The following is an 18,100-nucleotide window of genomic DNA, read 5'->3' on the forward strand; positions in this document are numbered from 1 at the left end:
ACAGAGACTCCTGGTGGAGATGGCGTATCTCCTCCACGGAGTGGGGCGGCAGCTCCTGACTGCAGGGAGGGTGGGTGAGACATAAGCAGAAAAGAGGACACTTAGGCCTACCTGCCTGGCCCCTAGGGCCCTGCCAACCCTCACCCTCTGCTTGTGGTCACTCAGCCTCCAGCACTTCTCATTGCCTCCGGTTTCTTATTTATTTATTTTTATTGAAGGATAGTTGATTGACAATGCTGTGCCAATCCCTGCTGTACAGCAAAGTGACTCAGTTATACACAGACATACATTCTTTTCCATTATGGTTTATCACAGGATATTGAATATAGTTCCCTGTGCTATACGTAGGACCTTGTTTATCCATTCTAAATGTAATAGTTCACATCTACCAACCCCAGACTACCAGTCCATCCCTCTCCTCCCCCTCTCCCCCCGCTTGGCAACCACAAGTTTGTTCTCTATGGCTTCAGGTTTCTTAGCTGCCAGTGTTCCCCTCCCCTAACTCTAAACAATAAATTAATCAGTAAATATACAGTATGTCAGATGGTACTACGTGCTCTGAAGGAAATAAACAGGAATTTTAGCATGAATCACTCCCTAACTTCTTTCTGGTCTTTGCTTCAATGCCACCTTCTCGGTGAGGCTTTCCTTAACCAAGGCGTTTTGTTTGTTATTTTTATTTATTTATTTTTGGCTGCGTTGGGTCTTTGTTGCTGCGCGCAGGCTTCCTCTAGTTGCAGCGAGCGGGGGCTACTCTCTGTTGCGGTGCGCAGGCTTCTCATTGCAATGGCTTCTCTTGTTGCAGAGCACGGGCTCCAGGCACACAGGCTTCAGTAGTTGTGGCTCATGGGCTCTAGAGCACAGGCTCAGTAGTTGTGGCGCATGGGCTTAGTTGCTCCGCGGCATTTGGGATCTTCCCTGACCAGGGCTCGAACCCGTGTCCCCTGCATTGGCAGGCGGATTCTTAACCACTGCGCCACCAGGGAAGCCCAACCAAGGCGTTTTAAATTGCACAAGCCGGACGAAATTCTTGTTTTTGTTTGTTCACTTGTGATCGTTTGTCTGCCCCCACTACAATGTAAATTTCATGAGAAAAGAGCTCACTTACCAGGGTATCCGTAGCTTTTAGAATATTCCCTGGCTCAAGAAATATTTGTCGAATGAATAAATGATTCTTTCCTTAAACAGTTAAAATGACAACTCTCCAAACAATTCTCCAGAAAAGAGAGAACAGGATAAGGTTGCACAGAGCTGGTGCAAACATTCTACAAAGTGATTAATTTTATAACTTAAGTGTTTTGCCAAAGTTGGAAGGAGAACATGTTTGGTCAAGAGGACGGAACAAGAGGTTAGGGGTTATCTTCTGTTGCATAGCATCAGCTGCTTTTGTAATCAGAAAAGCAAAGAGAACTTGTTTTACAAAGAAAAGAAGGTGCAGAGATCTGGGTTCCGGGTCCAGCCTCTGGGGAATGGTCTCCTTTGCCAAGGCTGGCTGCTTGCTCAGGGGATCGGTGGGGGCGGGTGGTGAGGTGCTCTTGCTTCTTTGCTCGTTCCCCCCAGACTCCCTGAAGACCACAGAACTCTAGAAAGCTTGGGTGTGGTTGTCAGCACACCTGGTCTACTCCTGGCTCAGCCTGTGACAGGTGGTGAACCCATGACCCAAGTCTTTTCCCTTCCACAGGGCTTTGGTAAATATTCAGTGTGATAATAAAAGTCATGGTGGCTGTATAATATATATATTTTTATTTATTTTATTATTTTTTTTTTCTTTGCGGTACGCGGGCCTCTCACTGTTGCGGCCTCTCCCGTTGTGGAGCACAGGCTCCGGACGCGCAGGCTCAGCGGCCATGGCTCACGGGCCCAGCTGCTCCGCGGCATGTGGGATCTTCCCGGACCGGGGCACGAACCCGTGTCCCCTGCATCGGCAGGCGGACTCTCAACCACTGCACCACTAGGAAAGCCCTAATATTTTAATCTACAAATCAAGGTGGAGTTTTCCCCCTCTTCCTTTACACTCATCCCATTACTGAGGGAGGACATTCATGGCTACAGTAAAAGGATGTCATTGAAGTTTCCTTTTTAGTTCAACAGCCTTAGGGGACTCAAGGCACAAAGAATCAAGAGGACACAAGAGCAAGGTGGATGGGGTGGGGAGTGGGCAAATTTTAAAATACTCCGCAAGTCAAGGAGGAAGGAGGAATTTGGAAAGGACACAGAGAGATCTTAGAACAGATGTGTCTTTAAGAAAGGGTGCCTGTGTCCTGCCTGTCCTGAAGACTTTGGTGAGATCTGAAGATGGAAGGAACTGTACCCCGTTTTCCAGGTGAACAGACCCCAGCAGTGCCTCTACACCCCAGTGTGACACAAAGGCTGTGTGAGGCGGCCCAGAGCACACAGACTAAGAGGAGGGGCTGTGTGGGCTGACAGTAAAGAACAGACAGAAAGGGGGCTTCCCTGGTGGTGCAGTGGTAAAGAGTCCGCCTGCCAATGCAGGGGACACGGGTTCGAGTCCTGGTCCGGGAAGATCCCACATGCTGCGGAGCAACTAAGCCCGTGTGCCACAACTAGCCTGAGCTCTAGAGCCCGTGCCCCGTGCAACAAGGGAAGCCACCACAATGAGAAGCCCGCGCACCGCAATGAAGAGTAGCCCCCGCTCACCCCAACTAGAGAAAGCCCGCGCGCAGCAATGAAAACCCAACGTAGCCAAGAAAAAAAAAAAACAGACAGAAAGGACAGGAAGGCAGAAGGGGGGACGTCTTGGCAGACGCCAGTGTACAGAGGATGTCAAGGCCAAGAGGATCCACGCCCCTTCTCAACTCTGCTACTGGGAGCCCTGGGAAAAGGAGAGAGAAAAACACAAACTGAGCCCTTCAAACACCTGCCGCCAGCAGAAAAGGAACAGGAAATATCAATTCAATTAAACAACAGACAGATCACATTTCTTGCACACCTGGCCTATGTTTCTGTATCCTTGTTTTAATAGCGCACTCACATGATGCTTCCTGTGCATTTCACAGCATTAACCCAATCACAGCAACAATCCTATATTGAATGGTATTGGCACTCCTATTTTACACCAGGGGAAACGGTTGCATAGAAAGGTCAGGTAACTAGCCCAAGGTCAGACAGAGACGGTAAGAGAGCTGGGACTTGAACCCATGAAGTCTGGGCCCGGAGCCCAGGCTTTCTGCTGCCCCTGTGCCGCCCTTTTAAGGTTTTTTTCGGGTACCCTGCTCAGTGCTTGAAAAACACAGTTTCCTTGCATTCTCAAAACCATTCTGGGAGGTGCGAATTCCCTGGCGGTCCAGTGGTTAGGACTCCAGGCTTTTGCTGCTTTCACTGCCGAGGGCCCGGGCCAGGTTCAATCCCTGGTCAGGGAACTAAGCTCCTGCAAGCCGCAGAAAAACCAAAAAACAGACAACAGCAACAACAACAATAAAACACCATTCTGGGAGGTGAGTGTTTACAGATGAGGAAATTAAGATGCAGGGTAAACAATAACTTGTCCCAGGTCACAGCCAAGTTTGCAGGCCGGATCTGGACATCGGTCTGGGGGACTCTAAGGCTGGTCCAGTCACTATGGCTGTGTAACAAACCATCCCCAAACATAACGGTGTGAAACAACCATTTAATTATGCTCCCAGTTTCTGCAGGTTGGGAATTGGAGGTGGCTTGTCTCTGCTGCACAATATCTCAGGCCTCATCTGGGAAGATTCCGTTGCTGGAGGTGACTTGACGGCTGGGGCTGGACCCATCTGCAGGCTCCCTTCACTCACGTGTCTGGCGGTTGGGGATGGCTTTCAGCTGGGACTTCAGTTGGACCGAAGGCCAGAACAACAACAATATGTGACCTTTCTATATCATCTTTCATGTGTGCTTATCTTGGACTTCCTCACAGCAGGGTGGCTGGGGTCCAAGAACCACCGGGAGCAAGATAGAAGCGCATGGTGTTTCATGAAAGCACCACTTCCGCTGTCCTCTGTCAGTCAAGAAGACATGGTCGTAGAAGTCCTCCCACGTTCAGAAGGAAGAGACATAGTCCCGTGTCTCCCATTTGATGGAGGGGAGGTCAAGGGCATACTGTAAGGAGAGCATGTGGGGTGGGAACTCTTGCTGTGACCATCTTTCATAAATGCAATTCTCAAACTTCACTGCAAGCTCAAATCATGTTTCAAAGTTCCAGTGCCCAAGCTATACCCCAGACCAGTGAAATCAGAATCAGGGAGAGGGAGCCAGGAAGCAATATTTTCTTTAACTCCCAGGTAATTACAATGAGGCCGTCTCCCATGTATGCAAAGCTCCTGGCACAGTGTTTGGCTCGTGAGCAACTGTTTTTTGTTTTTTGTTTTTTCCCCAAGTGTAAACACCTATGACTTTTTTTTTGGCCGCACGTTGAGGCATGCAAAACTTCCCCAACCAGGGATCTAACTCGCGCCCCATGCAGTGGAAGCGCGGAGTCTTAACCACTGGACCACCAGGGAAGCCTAAACACCTATGACTCTTAATAGACAAAGTTGTCATAGGTAATGCACAGGTGGACTTAAAGTTTTAGTTAGGTGTTTCTTTTTACAGTTATTTTCTAATTATGACATGTGGTTGTGGGCTTCCATTTTTGGTGGTTATGTAGTTTCTTTTAAAATACATTTAAGTAAAAAAGGTAAGAAGGTAACTTTTTAAATGCTAAGTAAATAGAGACTTCCCTGGTGGCTCAGTGGTTAAGAATCCGCCTGCCAATGCAGGGGACATGGGTTCGAGCCCTGGTCCAGGAAGATCCCACATGCCACGGAGCAACTAAGCCTGTGTGCCACAACTACTGAGCCTGTGCTCCAGAGCACATGAGCCACAACTACTGAAGCCTGTGTGCCTAGATCCTGTGCTCTGCAACGAGAAGCCCTCACAATTAGAAGCCCGTGCACCGCAACGAGAAGTGGCCCCTGCTGGCTACAACTAGAGAAAGCACGTACTCAGCAACAAAGACCCAAAGGAGCCAAAAAAATAAAAAAAAAAAGAAGTTGAAAAAGTAACAACTTTAATTAACATTCTCTCCTTGTGCGTCTGTGTACATACAAATTGTTCAAAACAGAATATGAGACGTCATCAGAATCCTTAACCAGAAACAGTTAATCTTTAAAAAAATAAATAAAATGTTAAGTAAATAATGATGTAGCTTGAATGCACATAGGGTAGAAATCACAAAAGTGCTGCGTGAATGGTAAAGCTGGGAAAACCCTGAGGCAGGTAATCAATAATGGTATCTAGGCCTATGACTCTTATTAGTATCACGTTTAAAAAGTGCTGGTTCAGGGGGCTTCCCTGGTGGCGCAGTGGTTGAGAGTCCGTCTGCCGATGCAGGGGACACGGGTTCGTGCCCCGGTCTGGGAAGATCCCACATGCCACGGAGTGGCTGGGCCTGTGAGCCATGGCCGCTGAGCCTGCGCATCCGGAGCCTGTGCTCCGCAACGGGAGAGGCCACAACAGTGAGAGGCCCGCGTACCGCAAACAAAACAAAACAAAACATAAAAAAAGTGCTGGTTGAAAATCAACTTTGGGTGATTCTGAAATTTTAAAAAATGGACATCTGAGAGCTGGCCTCTGGAGTGGGTGGATGAGGACAAGCACGTGAAGCACATAAAGGAGCCAGGAAGCCTTTGGATTGTGGCAACCTGATGGAAAATTCCCATAAGCCCCTGGGGGGAAAGAGAGGTCAATCAGCTCTCCAGTTCTCACGAGAGACCCAAGAAATTGGGGAAACAGGTACTACATACAACCAGGAAATGACAAAGAAAAGAATGGAACAGAAGAGGGAGGTTCTGGAGGGTTCTCATCCTGATGGGGTCCCTAGTCTTCATGTAGTTTAAGCCAGGCCCAGGCCCCTGCACCCTGAGCCATGATTTCCCCTTCCGCAAAGAAGAAAGAGTGCAGCTCTACAGATCTGAACATTCTGTAATTCCAAGAATGGTCTGGTTCCTGGAACAGGCACTTAAAGGCCTCCCAGGCAGAGGCTGTGCCAGGGAAGGCCAAGGCCAGGGAAGGCCAATCAGAGGCCAGGAGTGAGGGGTGATGTGTGGAGCCTCCTGGCAAGTGTCAAAGGACCCATTACCCAGGGACTGGCCACGTCCAGCTAGAGACACAACACTCCCCAGCCTGTTCTCTCCTTTGAAGTTGACAGAAGAGAGGACAGTCTCAGCAATTGACAGGTGGGGAAACTGAGGCTCACACTGGAGTAGTTGACTAGAAATTAACTAGCATCTAGAATTCTTCATTGTCAGTACATAGCTCTTCTCAGACATGTAGTCAAAAAAGGGTGCAACCCAAACTTTTAAAATCAGACAGACCTGATTTTTTTTTATAAATATATTTATTTATTTTTGGCTGCGTTGGGTCTTTGCTGCTGAGTGCGGACTTTCTCTAGTTGCAACGAGTCAGGGCTACTCTTTGTTGTGGTATGTGGCCTTCTCATTGTGGTGGCTTCTCTTGTTGCAGAGCACGGGCTCTAGGCGCACGGGCTTCAGTAGTTGTCGCACGCGGGCTCAGTACTTGTGGCTTGCAGGCTCTCGAGCGCAGGCTCAGTAGTTGTGGCGCATGGGCTTAGTTGCTCCGCAGCATGTGGTACCTTCCCAGACCAGGGCTTGAACCCGTGTCCCCTGAATTGGCAGCTGGATTCTTAACCACTGCGCCACCAGGGAAGCCCCAGACCAGATTTTAAAAGTCCCAGCTTCTGCAGGTTGCAGCTGTGAGACTTTGGCGAAATTACTTAACTTCTCTGAACCTCGGTTTTCTGGTCTGTAAAATGGGATCAATAATCCTATGCCTATTGGGTTATTGTAAGGGTTAAATGGGATAATGTCTATAAAACACATGTCACAGTAGCCCAATGCATGGGAGCTGTTGCTATGATTTTCTGAAGCTGATGCACAGATCTGTCCTGGGCAGAGAGCTACTGCCCAGTGATGCTCCTGCCATTTGCCTCCTGAGTTCAAGAGCTGACACTAACCCTAAGGCCTGGTTCCAATCCTATCAGGGTCCCATTTGTCCCTCCTTGCATGCATGCCTTCAGCCAGGTCCTGGTAATAGAGTAGGCATCCAATAAACCTTAACTGAATGGATAAATGATCTCTCATGGAAAGAGGGGTTCGAGGGAAAGTCTGAAGGAGCTGTATGCCAAAATGACTGAGATTCTGGTCGTAGTTTTGCTGTGGGTGTCATCCCAGAGAAGGTCTCTCCCTGGGGTGGAGGCGAGGAGTCAGGTGGTGGAGGGCAAGTAGGAGAAGACTTCAAAGAGCTGAGCCTTGCAGGATGGGTGGGATTAAAAGCATCTCAGACAGAAAGCACCAGAAAACAGAAGCTTGCTCAAGGGGCAGGTAGGAGAATCAGATTTCAGTTCACATTAAGGAGTGACTCTGAGAAGGAATCAGGCAACACAAAGGCAGCAATTTTCCTACCCCTAGTGGTATTCAAGCAAGCAGAGAGTATCCCAGCGTGAAGTGGGGTGAGGTTGGACTAGATGCTTTTTAACGTCCTTCCCAAGTCAGAGATTCTGAGACTGTTACTAGGTTGGACTCAGGGGAAGCTGATGGATAAAGGCTCTTAAAGTTTCAACCTATGCATCTGTTACTGCTCCAACTGCTGCCTTATTCCTCTGTCCATATTCTTGGGTCCCTAAGAACAATTAACTCCAAGTTTTGCAGCCCAGGAAGGGATGGGAGAAAAGGAAAAAGGCTATGCCCAGGTCTAGACTGAGGGCCACCCTCTACCCCTTGTTGCTTGCTAGTTTTTTCTGATATTCACTGTCTCCTGCTTCCTTCAGTAATAAAACCCTGCCTTACCTCAGTTTTGCCTAGCACGTGGCTAAGTAGTTAAATACTACATGTCCCAACCTCTCCTGTAGTTGGGCGTGGTTATGTGTCTAAATTCTGAGCAGATGTGATGTGTTCTGCTTTTAGGTTATGGCCTTAAAAATAAATTAGTGTGGGCTTCCCCAGTGGTGCAGTGGTTAAGAATCCGCTTGCCAAAGCAGGGGACACGGGTTCGAGCCCCGGTCTAGGAAGATCCCACATGCCGCGGAGCAACTAAGCCTGGGCGCCACAACTACTGAGCCTGCGCTTTAGAGCCCGCGAGCCACAACTACTGAAGCTGAGTGCTACAATTACTGAAGCCCACGCACCTAGAGCCCGTGCTTCGCAACAAGAGAAGCCACCACAACGAGAAGCCCGCGCACCACAACAAAGAGTAGCCCCCGCTTGCCACAACTAGAGGAAGCCTGCACGCGGCAACGAAGACCCAGTGCAGCTAAAAATAAATAAATAAAATAAGTACATTTTTTAAAAATAAATAATTAGTGTGGCCTCCCCTGGTCCCTTCCCCACTCCATTTACATAAGCTGAATGCAGATGAGATGGCAGGTACTGGAGCAGCTAGGTCGGACCGCAAAGTGGTAGCCATGTTTTAAGGATGGCAGAAAAATGAGCCAGAAGTAGCTGGAATTCCTGCCACAATGGAGCTGCCATTTTAGCCCGGGAGTACTGACCCTTGGAGCTGTTATGTGACAGAGAAAGAACTTTCTATGCTGTTTCGTTTGAGTCTTCATTTCAGCAACCTAAGTCTCTACCTCAATCAATATATCCTCTCAGCTCCCATCACACCTCTTATTTGCTCCACATTCTTCTGGAAGTCTGGCTCCAAGACTGACAACACTAGGTAAGAATCTTCCTCCTCAGCTGACTTTCCAGAACCCTGTCCTGGCAAACCCCCTTGGCAAAGGGACCCATCTCACACTTGAGGACAATAAAAATCCTTGAATTTGAGTCCTGAATAACTTGGGGCAAATCCCTTAATTTTTTTTCTTTTATAAATTTATTTATTTTATTTATTTATTTTTGGCTGTGTTGGGTCTTTGCTGCTGAGTGTGGGCTTTCTCTAGTTGCAGAGAGCGGGGGCTACTCTTTCGCAATGTTCAGGCTTCTCATTGTGGTGGCTTCTCTTGTTGCAGAGCACAGGCTCTAGGCGCATGGGCTTCTGTAGTTGTGGCATGCAGGCTCAGTAGCTATGGCGCATGGGCTTAGTTGCTCTGCGGCATGTGGGATCTTCCTGGACCAGGGCTCGAACCCGTGTCCCCTGCATTTGCAGGTGGATTCTTAACCACTGCGCCACCAGGGAAGCCCCTCCCTTAATGTTTTAATTCTCAGTTTTTGCCATTTTGCAGATGGCATCAATAAATAACATTCACTTCAAAAGGTGGTTTTATATGAATACAAGATAAACAACACGATTGTTATTCCGAAAATGGAGAGAAGCTGGGGAGGGGGCTTGTTTCATGGGCAGCATTACAAAGAAACAGAGGAAATTCCCTTGCACCTCATAAGAAACCACAGAAACATATGCACCAAAATACATGTATACAAAAAAAAAAAAAAGCTCACCTCCACGCCCATACAAAATTAGAAACGCCCCTTCCCAGACACACAACCAAAAACAAACACTCACCAAAATGCTCTCATTGGTTCATGCAAATGCAGACACTTGCTGGCAGAAATGTGCACCCAAAAAGCCACACAAAGAGAGACGACAAAAACACACACACAGGCTGCAGCTGCTGTACTTTGTTTATTGTCGCTGTCACCCTGGGGAGCTCCGGTTTCTTCTTTCTTTTTGAGGGGTACCTTCATGATTCTGCCTCTCTCTATTCTCTGCCTCTTGTTCCCCATCTTGTATTTTTTTCTGGGGCTGGGGCTGCTTCGTTGGTGGCCCTTCGGAACCTCAGTCAGGTGGGCTAAGTCCTGGGGGCGGGGGCAAGCAGGCCTGGATCCCGCCCCCAGGGGCTGGTTCCTCGCAGATGTGTCTCCGTCGCTGTGGGGTGTCCGTGCTCTGACTTCATCTGGGGGAAGGAAAGCAGGTGGTGAAAGCACAGAGGCCTGGGTTCTAATTCTGCCTCTCCTGCTCACTTGCTCTGTGACTCCAGAGAAGGACCCTACCTTCTCTGGTCCTCAGTTTCCCTCTTTGTAAACCAAATTTTGCTCCAGTTGGAAAGGGTCTGTTTCTCCCTTTGCTCTGGTCACTAGGAAACTCAAAAGTCTCTCTCATTTTATTCTATGTTGAGACCACAATTCTTGGATCCCTCCTCCCACCCAACCTCACCCATTCAGGCCTGTCCTTTCCAGGCAGAGAGACCTCTACTGGTGCTGCGGACGGGGCCCCCTGACGCCTTACCTCGAGTTCTGTCTCAGGGCCGTGCCCCTCGCTTTTTCCGCTCCGTGTTCTGGAGCTTGGTCACCAGCTTCCTCTCGTGCCCACCAGGGCTGTGACGGTTGGTATTGGCGGCGGCTTCTCTCTTGGTGCGACCTTTCCGGCCTCCCACTCCTGGGAACCGAGGTGAGAGGCGGTGGTGAGGTGGGCAGAGGGGTGAGCCGCAGGGGGTCCAGAGGGCAGGGGTGGAAAGAGCTCGGGTTAAAGTCGGGAGGCTGGGGGGCATCACCATGTAGCTTTAGGGCAGTCGTTGTGCCTGTTTCCCCGTCTGTGGAATGATGTTGCTCTAATATTCTAGGAGTGCGTGTGGTCCCAGGGCTTAGTAGGACAGAGCTCACTGGATGAGGGGTTAGAAGGGGGTGACTTGAGGGGTCAAGGGAACAGGCTGGAGAAGGGTGATGTATGGGCAGGAGCCCGAGGAGGGATCCTAGTTTGGGAAGGGGGGTGGTCAGGCCGTTTGTGAGGGTGGGCATTGGAGACAGAAGGACCAGGAAGGTGGCAGGACCAGGCCTTACCCAGGTAAGAATGAGCCAGGCTGTAGAGGTCATACTCATCCAGGTTGGGGTCTTCGTCCTCTGGGCCTGGGGGCTGCCTGGACGGGCTGGCTGCTCTCGGGATGGTGGCCATGATGTCTGTCTGTCTGTCTGTCTGTCTCTCTCTCTCTCTCTCTCTCTCTCTCTCTCTCGTCTTCTAAAGCTTTGTTTGTGTCTGCTTTGCTGACACCCCCCAATTCACTGGCCCCAACTTACAAGGCCACAGTCTCCTCCTCAGCCCACAGTCTGGCTCCAACCCCTCAGGCCCTGTCTGATGCAATCTGGCCTTTTCCCAGAACCCAGCCCAGTAAACATCTGTCAGAGAGGGGAAAGAGTCGGTCCTGTGAGTCCCAGCTCCCCTTGCCCCCTCCCTCTCACTGGGGCTCGCCCAGCTGGGTATTTTTCCACTGAGGAGATCCCCGCCCCTCAGGGGTGGGGGGAGGTAAGAGGCAGGGTCTGGGCATAAACAGCCCTTGGGATGGAGGGCCGCAGGGAACTGAGGGCCTCACCTGGCTGACTCCTTCCTATCCATCTCCCGCCCTCTGCCACATGCCCCTCCTGGGCTGGGGGTCATGGCTGCACAGCTGACCCTCACCCCCACCCACTTCTGGCTCAGACTCAGGACCGTGGTGGCAGAACATGGAGTGAAGAATGAGCTGGGACAGGGTACAACACACTCTGTGTTGTGTCATTGGTTCTCACCCCGATCACACCCAACCCAACTTTTTTATAAGAAACACCTTGGAACCCCCCCTTAACATTCTGAAATGGGGGTCCCTAGGTAATCTCCCACTCCTGAGAGGGAGGCTAGCAGAGTGATTAAGCTGATTCTGGAGCCAGATGCCCTGTATTCAAACCCTTGATCCATTACATGCTGTGTGACCCTGGACAAGTCACTTTACCTCTCTGTGCCTCAGTTTTCTCCTCTATAAACTGCGGATGATAATAGTTGTATCTACCTCATAGATTTGGGGAGAGGATCTAATGAGATAATCCATGGCATGGCACCTGCAACAGTGCCTGCTGCAGTGTAAGCTGCACTGTATGAGTTGAGCACATGGTTTCCAAACAATTCAATATAATGCCCTCCCTGTAATGTAAAGGAGACGTAGAGGAAATTAATTTAAAATAAAATAATATGTATTTCAAACCATAGATATACTGAGGTAGAAGACATTGTGAAGTAAACAGATGTTTGTGCTAATTTAATATGAATTAAAAGAAGGGGTTTGGATAAGAAACATGGAAAAGTGGAATTTTCCTCTTTTGCCTGAAGGATCTGACTGTGTGGGTCACGTTGATCCAGAGAGGCCACACCCTGGGCTGCCCACTCATGCTTCAGCTGAGGCTTCAGCACCAGGGGCAGGGAAGGAAGCAGGCACAACATTCCACTTTTTTTTTTCTTTTTAACTCTGTGGTTTCCAGTGCAAGAGGACCTTCTCAGCCCAGGGCAGGTGTTAATTCCCTGCTCACAGTCCCACTTTGCTGTGAGCCCCCTGAAACACTGTTTCATCTCAATGTTACCTAAACTCCATTCTTTCCCGAATAATAACCCAGTAATAACCCGATCTCGTTCTCTGCAGAACAAGAAGCATCACTTCGGCTTGCTCTTCTCGCTGGCCTGAGCCAGAATTAAATTCAGCTTCTGGTTTCCAGATTTGGGTGATTTGTGAGTTCTTTAACACCCAGGAAATGAAAGTGAATAAAAACAGAATGGGGATAATAATAACAGGCCAGATGATAAGAGAAAGAGGAAAATAACCATAACTTAAACAAAAGTAACAAACACACTGGAACTTCCCTGGTGGTCCGGTGAGTAAGACTCCGGGATCTCAATGCCGGGGCCCTGGGTTTGCGATCCCTGGTCAGGGAACTAGATCCCGCATACCGAAACTAAGAGTCTGCATGCTGCAACTAAGACCCGGTGCAGCCAGAAAGAAAAACAAAAATCAACCCCCAAAATACAAACAGACCAGGCAATTTAAGGTGGAGAAATTAGGAAATACGGAGTTCTTGCAAAGTAGTGGGGCTTTACCACTAAATGTAGTAGCAAAATCATTCCCTCTAGCATGACATGAGATGGGGTGGGGTCGGGTCACTGAAATAATTTTTTTTTTAATAGCTTCGTGAATGTCTAGCAGGACAGTCAGACGTCGTACAGGATGTGGGACAATTCTGTGTACGACCGACTGTCCTGCTCCGACCTGAGATCATTGTGACTACGGAGAACACGCCCACAAATTCCCGACCTACCTCTAGGGGACCGTCTTTCACTCATTCACTTCTGCCACCAGGACTCCGGGTTACCAGCTGCGAGAGTCCTGAGCCCACTTCTTTTTTTTGCAGTACGCGGGCCTCTCACTGTTGTGGTCTCTGCCGTTGCGGAGCACAGGCTCCGGATGCGCAGGCCCAGCGGCCATGGCTCACGGGCTCAGCCGCTCCGCAGCATGTGGGATCTTCCCGGACCGGGGCACGAACCCGCGTTCCCTGCATCGGCAGGCGGACTCTCAACCACTGCGCCACCAGGGAAGCCCCTGAGCCCACTTCTGAGCTTCAGTCTGCTCATCTGTAAAGGGAGAACGGCAACAGACCTGCTATGTGAAAGGGCCTCCTCCAGACCCGGCCCACAGTACACTGCTATTTCTCCCAGTCTTCAAAGAAAGAAAACCGAGGCTCAGAGAGTGACTTGCTCAAGGTCACACGGCTGGTGAGTGGTGAAGGATTCCTCCCCCGGTCTACCTGACCCTAGTTCCGGGGCTCGTTCTAAGTCAGCACAGCTGACCAAACACCGGCAAAAGTTTGACAGCTGTGTGTATGGAGGCATCTGTCAGGGTTTCCTCCTTCCTCCCTTCCTCCCAGACAGTCAGTGCTTGCTTGGGACCAAGCCAGGTATTGCACCGAACTACACACTGCGCCCTCTGGAAGCTCTGGGGGAGGTGGGTCTTCAGCAAGATTAGTGCACATTCCTATCCAGAATACCATGCATCCCCTCAGTACATTACCCTTTCATTTTACTTTCTCCAGGGCATTCAGTTATTACTAATCAAAAATCTCTTTTTTATTTGTTTACTTCTCCATGATTTGTCCCCACTAGAATACAATCACTGGTTTAGTTTAGTTAGCAGTTAAAGGAGTAGGCTCTGGGACTTCCCTGGTGGTCCAATGGCTAAGATTCCACTCTCCCAGTGCGGGAGGCTGGGGTTCAATCCCTGGCCGGGGAACTAAGATCCCACAAATGGCAACTAGAGAGCCCGTGCGCCACAACGAAGACCCAGCGCAGCTAAAATAAATAAATAAATAAATAAAATAATAAAAAAATAAAGGAGTAGGCTCTGAAGCGGGACTGCCTGGGTCCAAACTTTGGTTCTACCAATTGTATGCCCTTAGACAAGTTATTTAGCCTCTCTGTGCCTCGGTTTCCTCATTTGTAAAATGAGATTAATAATTGTACCTACCTAGGAGGATTGCTGTGAGGATTAAGGGACCAATTTTTATAAAGGCTTAGCACGGTACCTAGATCACAGTAAGCGTTAAATAATGTTAGCTATCATTATCATTATTCACGACAGCAGGAATCTTGTCTACCTTATCCCTGATGCCTGGCACAGAGTCAGCGCTCAATAAATGACTAGTTGAATACATAGAGCTATGCTGAGATCAATATTGGTTTTTCAGCTTCCAGATGCTCCGTTCTGAAGAAACAGAGAGGCCCAATCCTAGTCCCACAGAGGACTGTGAAGACACGCGACTGTCCTTCATGGAGCCAGGAAAGAAGGTCACTCTGGCCTTGATCGTGCACATGCTGGAAGAATGAAGTCTAGACCCTGGGGGGAGGGGCAGGCAGGCGAGGGTGCCCAAGAGAGAAGGGACTTTGGCGAACCCATCAGCTGGACCTATAGGACCCAAAAGATGACTCAGTGGGAAAAGTCAGGAGGTGTGTTTTCCATCCCCTTGCCTCCAGGTGTGGTTAGGCCATTAACCATAGGCCAGCCACAAGGAAGTTTATTTTCTTTCTGCTTATGGCTATACCTTCGTGACATTCCAGGAGATTGCCAAGCATGCCTATTACAACCCAGTATGATCAGCCTGGAGTAAACACAGGGGGCTGGGGGAGCTCTCCAGAGGTCACCTAACCCAGCAGGGCATGGGGTGGGGCAGGTGGAGGGGGTTGTGAGAGGATCAGGGCAGACTTCCTGGAGGCAGTGAATCTTGAACAAGAACTAATGTGAGAAAGACAGCAAGACATGCCCAACTCCAGGAGTTAAACCATCCAAGTCGGGAAATCCTGGATAGCCTGAGGGATGTGCAGAAGTCTTTGGCTCGAAGGATCAGGAGCGTCCGTTGAAGGCAGGATATGTCATCAAGGTGAGTTGGTGACATCACTGTATACCAAGGGGACTCAAGAAGCTTCAATGAGGTGAAACAAGATACGTCTGTATGACCTTATAGTGCCAAGTCCAGGGAAACCCTCAAGCTTGGCTGCTGTGCTTGGAATTATTCTTGACTGTGTGATAACATCACCTTGAGTATAAATGGATGCAATATTGATAAAAATGTTAAACGCACATACCCCCTGAGAAGTCTCCTATAGAAACGCTCCCAGGTCTTCCCTGGTGGCGCAGTGGTTAAGAAAGAATCTGCCTGCCAACACAGGGGACATGGGTTCGAGCCCTGGTCCGGGAAGATCCCACATGCTGCGCAGCAACTAAGCCCGCGAGCCACAACTATTGAGCCCACGTTCTGCAGCTACTGAAGCCCGTGCTCCTAGAGCCTGTGCTCCACAACAAGAGAAGCTACTGCAACGAGAAGCTCGCACACCGCAACAAAGAGTAGCCCCCGCTCGCCACAGCCAGAGAAAGCCCGCGAGCAGCAACAAAGACCCAACGCAGCCAAAATAAATAAATAAATAAATAAATAAATTTATTAAAAAAAAATGCTCCCAGCCTTGTTTGTAGAGTGAAAAACAGGAAACAACTTAAGTGTCCATTAAAAAAAATAAGCTATATCTCTAGCCCTGATGAGAAGTTGTCCATAAATCACTGTTAAGTGAAAAAAGTAGTCTACAGAACATCATGTATACTATAATCCAAAATTTTGCATTACATTTATTGAAATAATAGAGATGGGAGCAGCCTGACACTCTAGTGCAGTCAATAAAGAGGTCATTGTCTGTGAACTGACCTAAATCATATACTTCTTTTTTTTTAAATTTATTTTTGGCTGCGTTGAGTCTTTGTTGCTGCGCGCGGGCTTTCTCTAGTTGTGGTGAGTGGGGGCTCTTCTTCGTTGCGGTGCGCGGGCTTCTCATTGCGGTGGCTTCTCTTGTTGTGGAGCACGGGCTCTAGGCGCACAGGCTTCAGTAGTTGCAGCAGGTGGGCTCAGTAGTTGCAGTGCGTGGGCTCTAGGGCGCACACGCTCAGTAGTTGTGGTGCACGAGCTTCGTTGCTCCGCGGCATGTGGGATCTTCCCGGACCAGGGCTCGAACCCGTGTCCCCTGCATTGGCAGGTGGATTCTTAACCACTGCACCACGAGGGAATTCCGAAAGGAAATTTTTAAGTGTCAGTTTATTTCATCCCTTTCCTCCATTGGGTTCCATGCATACTATGCCACCTTCTGGTCATGATATGTTTTTTTTTGTCTATGTCAAGGAAAACCACCATTAAATGCGAATACAGTAGTTACAATATCTCCCACCTGCCTGCCACATGAGGTCAGGTTGAAGAGAGCTTTTTGTTTTGCTTAAGTGGGTGATGGGTGAGCATGAACAGGGACAATCTGAGAGATTGGAGGCTGGCTTTACATAGAAGGTCCCTGAAGCAACCATGTAAAAAGCCAATCCTGAAGGGGGAGAAACCAAAGAGTAGAGAAGGATGTGAGCATGGCCCTCAGCAGTGGAACTCTGTGTCAAGGGAGGAATTTGTAAAGGGATTGTTAGGAAAGTATGATATGTAACTCTCTCCACATGCCCTCAAGAGACCGTCAGTGAAGGTTGCTGTGACTTTTCAAGGCTCTTTGGAAAAGCATTTCAGATGTGTTGCTCTGAAGTGATGAGACTTAACGGATAGATGAAGAAGGCCCAGATTTCTTTGCCATGCTGTAGCTTTCTCACAGGACGGAACTATGCTGCCCAGACAAAGGGAGTGTTCTGGTCAGTTCCACAGTTCTAACTTTCTCCTATATGACAGTACCTGATACATAGTAAGTGCCCAACAGATGTGAACTGCAGACACTTAGTGATGGATTGAATATGGGCTGGGAAGGAAAATGTGATATCAAGGGTAACTCCCAGCTGCCGGCTTAGGCCATTGCTGCCAAGTGGAAGGTAAGAAAATGAAAACGGAGGACAGATGATTCTTTTGAGAAATCTGGATGTGGAGGGGAAGACAGAGCTACCTCTTACAATATGGGCAACACTCTAAAACACTTTTAAAAATTAATCAAGTGATACATGTTTATTGTAGGAAACATAAGAAATTAAAGTCAAACAAACAGAAAGTTGTGAGTGCCAAATCTCCCCTGAGGAGAATCTGAAGTTGGTATTTGACATTCAGGAGAAATAGCTTCTGAGACTCCTACAAACACGAAAATGTGAAATCCTTGCTAGCATAAGCCTCATAAAATGCAGGATATAAAGCTGAGACTGGGTAGATGGTCATGCCATTTATTGAGAGACCACAGAAAGAAAAGCAAGCTTGCAGGAAGAAAATGATGCATTAAGTTTTGGGCTGAAACAGTTTGTGTTGATGTCTGAGATTCTTCTAATGAATAAAACAATATTGAAGGCCTATTATATACCAGGCACTATGCTAGGTAGCTGGAATACATAGGTGACTAAAAGAGATGATCCTGACTTTATTGAGCTGGCAAGTGTATCAAATAATCGAAAAAATATATAATTATAAACTTTGGTAGGGGTTATGTAAGAAATTACAAGATGCTAGGATGTAGACCATTGTAGTTAAATACTTGCTCACCCAACTGTAGTACATTCCTGGGAAGATTCCCTAAAAGCATGATTTCTGGGTCTACAGATCTGCTTGTTTCTATTTGTTTTTAAAGAATTTAAAAATAAACTTTATTTTTTGGAGCAGTTTTAGGTTTCCAGCAAAATTGAGGCAGAAAGTACAGAGAATTCTCATATGCCCACTGCTCCCACTTCAATCAACAATCTGCTCGTTTAAAAAAAGTATTATTGTTTTATAGAGGCATTTATTGGGGAATGGGAGAGGATACTGAAAACACACAAGGACCCTGGTTTGGTAAAATAAGGTTCAGTTGAGTCGGGAACAGTGTGTAAACTGAAAACTACATTTCCCAAGGGGCA

At 48.3% G+C, this 18,100-nt stretch overlaps 1 protein-coding gene across 1 annotated transcript; it reads right to left on the bottom strand.

The window, feature by feature from the left end:
* Window positions 1–9,584: 9,584 nt before the first annotated feature.
* On the bottom strand, window positions 9,585–11,013 carry NUPR1 (nuclear protein 1, transcriptional regulator). The gene is made up of 3 exons (XM_060123234.1): window positions 10,758–11,013; window positions 10,207–10,356; window positions 9,585–9,874 (listed from the first exon to the last, which is right to left on the bottom strand). Exons 1-2 carry the CDS (start codon window positions 10,867–10,869, stop codon window positions 10,220–10,222), a joined length of 249 nt encoding a protein of 82 aa, XP_059979217.1. The 5' UTR covers window positions 10,870–11,013; the 3' UTR covers window positions 9,585–9,874; window positions 10,207–10,219.
* Between the last annotated feature and the right edge of the window lie 7,087 nt (window positions 11,014–18,100).

This window comes from Lagenorhynchus albirostris, chromosome 15, assembly GCF_949774975.1.
Source record: "Lagenorhynchus albirostris chromosome 15, mLagAlb1.1, whole genome shotgun sequence".
In the NCBI taxonomy this organism is placed as follows: Eukaryota; Metazoa; Chordata; class Mammalia; order Artiodactyla; family Delphinidae; genus Lagenorhynchus; species Lagenorhynchus albirostris.